Source organism: Macrobrachium rosenbergii, chromosome 15, assembly GCF_040412425.1.
Source record: "Macrobrachium rosenbergii isolate ZJJX-2024 chromosome 15, ASM4041242v1, whole genome shotgun sequence".
NCBI lineage: Eukaryota > Metazoa > Arthropoda > Malacostraca > Decapoda > Palaemonidae > Macrobrachium > Macrobrachium rosenbergii.
In genome coordinates this window covers 2,158,954-2,161,024 of record NC_089755.1, presented here as the reverse complement: position 1 = coordinate 2,161,024, position 2,071 = coordinate 2,158,954, and the positions used below count along the sequence as shown (strand labels likewise).

General features: G+C 50.0%; 2 protein-coding genes across 2 annotated transcripts in view; both read right to left on the bottom strand.

Annotated features, from left to right (window-relative positions):
• Window positions 1-802, bottom strand: part of LOC136846844 (serine/threonine-protein kinase fray2-like) — an 84,269-nt gene extending 83,467 nt beyond the window's left edge. The window contains exon 1 of the mRNA XM_067118113.1: window positions 211-802. Coding sequence (XP_066974214.1) covers window positions 211-802 — 592 coding nt within the window. The remainder of the gene's footprint in view (window positions 1-210) is intronic.
• Window positions 803-1,029: 227 nt separating this feature from the next.
• Window positions 1,030-1,803, bottom strand: LOC136846843 (uncharacterized). Its single transcript, XM_067118112.1, has one exon. The coding sequence runs from the start codon at window positions 1,801-1,803 to the stop codon at window positions 1,030-1,032; it is 774 nt and encodes a 257-aa protein (XP_066974213.1).
• Window positions 1,804-2,071: the final 268 nt, after the last annotated feature.

Genomic DNA, 2,071 nt, shown 5'->3' with positions numbered 1-2,071 from the left:
CCGAAGTCATTCGAGATTTCGGTTGATGTAATGAAGACATTTTTATCCTTAACTTTTTTATGGAAACTTTCCCAGAGAATTTTCCATAGAGCTTCAGTCTATTATTGTTCGTGAAAGAGTCAGGTAAGTTTTATCAATTCTTCAGAAAAGGGAAACATATAAGACTTTTTTTAGTATTTATTAAAAAAATCAAAATCTTGTCCCACATACCTTGGGAGAGTGGATGGGAGTAGTGGGGGGAGTGGATGAGAGTAGTTAGTGGGGAACGAACAGTGAAGTAGTGGCTGAGGGTATGGGAGCAGTTGGGGAGTGGGTGGGAGTAGTTAGGGGTGAATGGGTGTAGTTGGTGGAATGAATGGGAGTAGGTGGGAGTGGCTGGGAGTATGGGAGGATTGGTGAGAGTGAATGGGAGTAGTTGTTGGGAGTGGATGGGAGTAATGGTGGGAGTGAACAAGAGTAGTTGTTGGGAGTAGTGGGGAATGGATGGGAGTAGTGGGGGAATGGATGGGAGTATGATAGTAGTTGGAGGAGTGGATGGGAGTAGTTGGTGGGAGTGAATGTGAGTAGTTGTGGGGAGTGGATGGGAGTAGCGGGGAGTGGATGTGAGTAGTTGAAGAGTAGATGGGAATAGTTGGTGTGAGTGAACGGAAATAGTTGTGGGGAGTGGTGGGAGAGTGGATGGGAGTAGTGAGGGGAGTAGACGGGAATATGGAGTAATGGTGGGAGTGAATGGGAGTAGTTGTTGGGAGTGGATGGGAGAGTGGGGAATGGATGGGGGTAGTGGGGGAATAGATGGGAGCATGGTAGTAGTTGGAGGAGTGGATGGGAGTAGTTGGGGTAGATGGGAGTAGCTGCTGGGGGTGAATGTGAGTAGTTGTGGGAAGTGGATTGGAGTATGGGAGTAGCGGGGAGGGGATGGGAGTAGTTGAGGAGTAGATGAGAGTAGTTGGTGGGAGGGAATGGGAGCAGTCGTGGGGAGTAGATAGAACTATGGGAGTATTGGGGGAGTGGATAGGAGTATGGGAGTAGTTATGGAGTGGATGTGAGGAGTGGGGAGTGGATGGGAGTAGTTGGTGGGAGTGAATGGAAGCAGTTGTGGGGAGTAGACAGAAGTGCAGGGGTAGTGGGGGAGTGGATGGGAGTAGTTGGGGTAGTTGAGGAGTAGATGAGAGAAGTTGGTGGGAGTGAATGGGAGCGGTTGTGGGGAGTAGATAGAAGTGTGGGAGTAGTGGGAAGTGGATGGGAGTAATTGAGGAGTAGATGAGAGAGCTGGTGGGAGAATGGGAGCAGTTGTGGGGAGTAGATAGAAGTGTGGGAGTAGTGGGGAGTGGATGGGAGTAGTTGTGAATGGGGGCAGTTGGGGGAGTAGATAGAAGTGGGGGAGTGGATGGGAGTATGGGGGTAGCAGGAGTGGATGGGGGTAATGGAGTAGTAGATGAGTAGGTGGTGGGAGTGAATGGAAGCAGTTTTGGGAGTAGATAGAAGTGTGGGAGTAGTGGGGAGTAGACAGGGTATGGGGGTAGTTGGGGTGGATGGGAGTAGTGGGGGAGGGATGGGAGTAGTGGGGAGTGGATGGGAGTAGTGGGGAGTGGTTGGGGTAGTTGAGGGAGAAGATGAGAGTAGTTGGTGGGAGTGAATGGGAGCAGTTGTGGGAGTAGATAGAAGTGGGGAGTGGATAGGAGTATGGGAGTAGTTGGGAGTGGATGGGAGTAGTTGGGGAGCAAATGGGAGTAGTGGGGGAGTGGATGAGAGTAGTTGGGGAGTTGATGGGAGTGAATGTAGGTAGTTGTGGGGAGTGATCATAGTATGGGAGTAGTTTGGGAGTAGTTGGGGAGTTGATGGGAGTGAATGTAGGTAGTTGTGGGGAGTGATCATAGTATGGGAGTAGTTAGGGAGTGAATGGGAGTAGGTGGAAGTAGTTAGTGTAAGTGAATGGGAGTAGTTGTGGGGAGTGAATAGGAGTATAGGAGTAGTGGGGCGAGTAGATGGGAGCAGTGAAGTATACTGTAGAGTATGGAATTGGTGGGAGTGAATGGGAGTATTTATAGTGTTGTTGGGAGAAGTTGGGGAG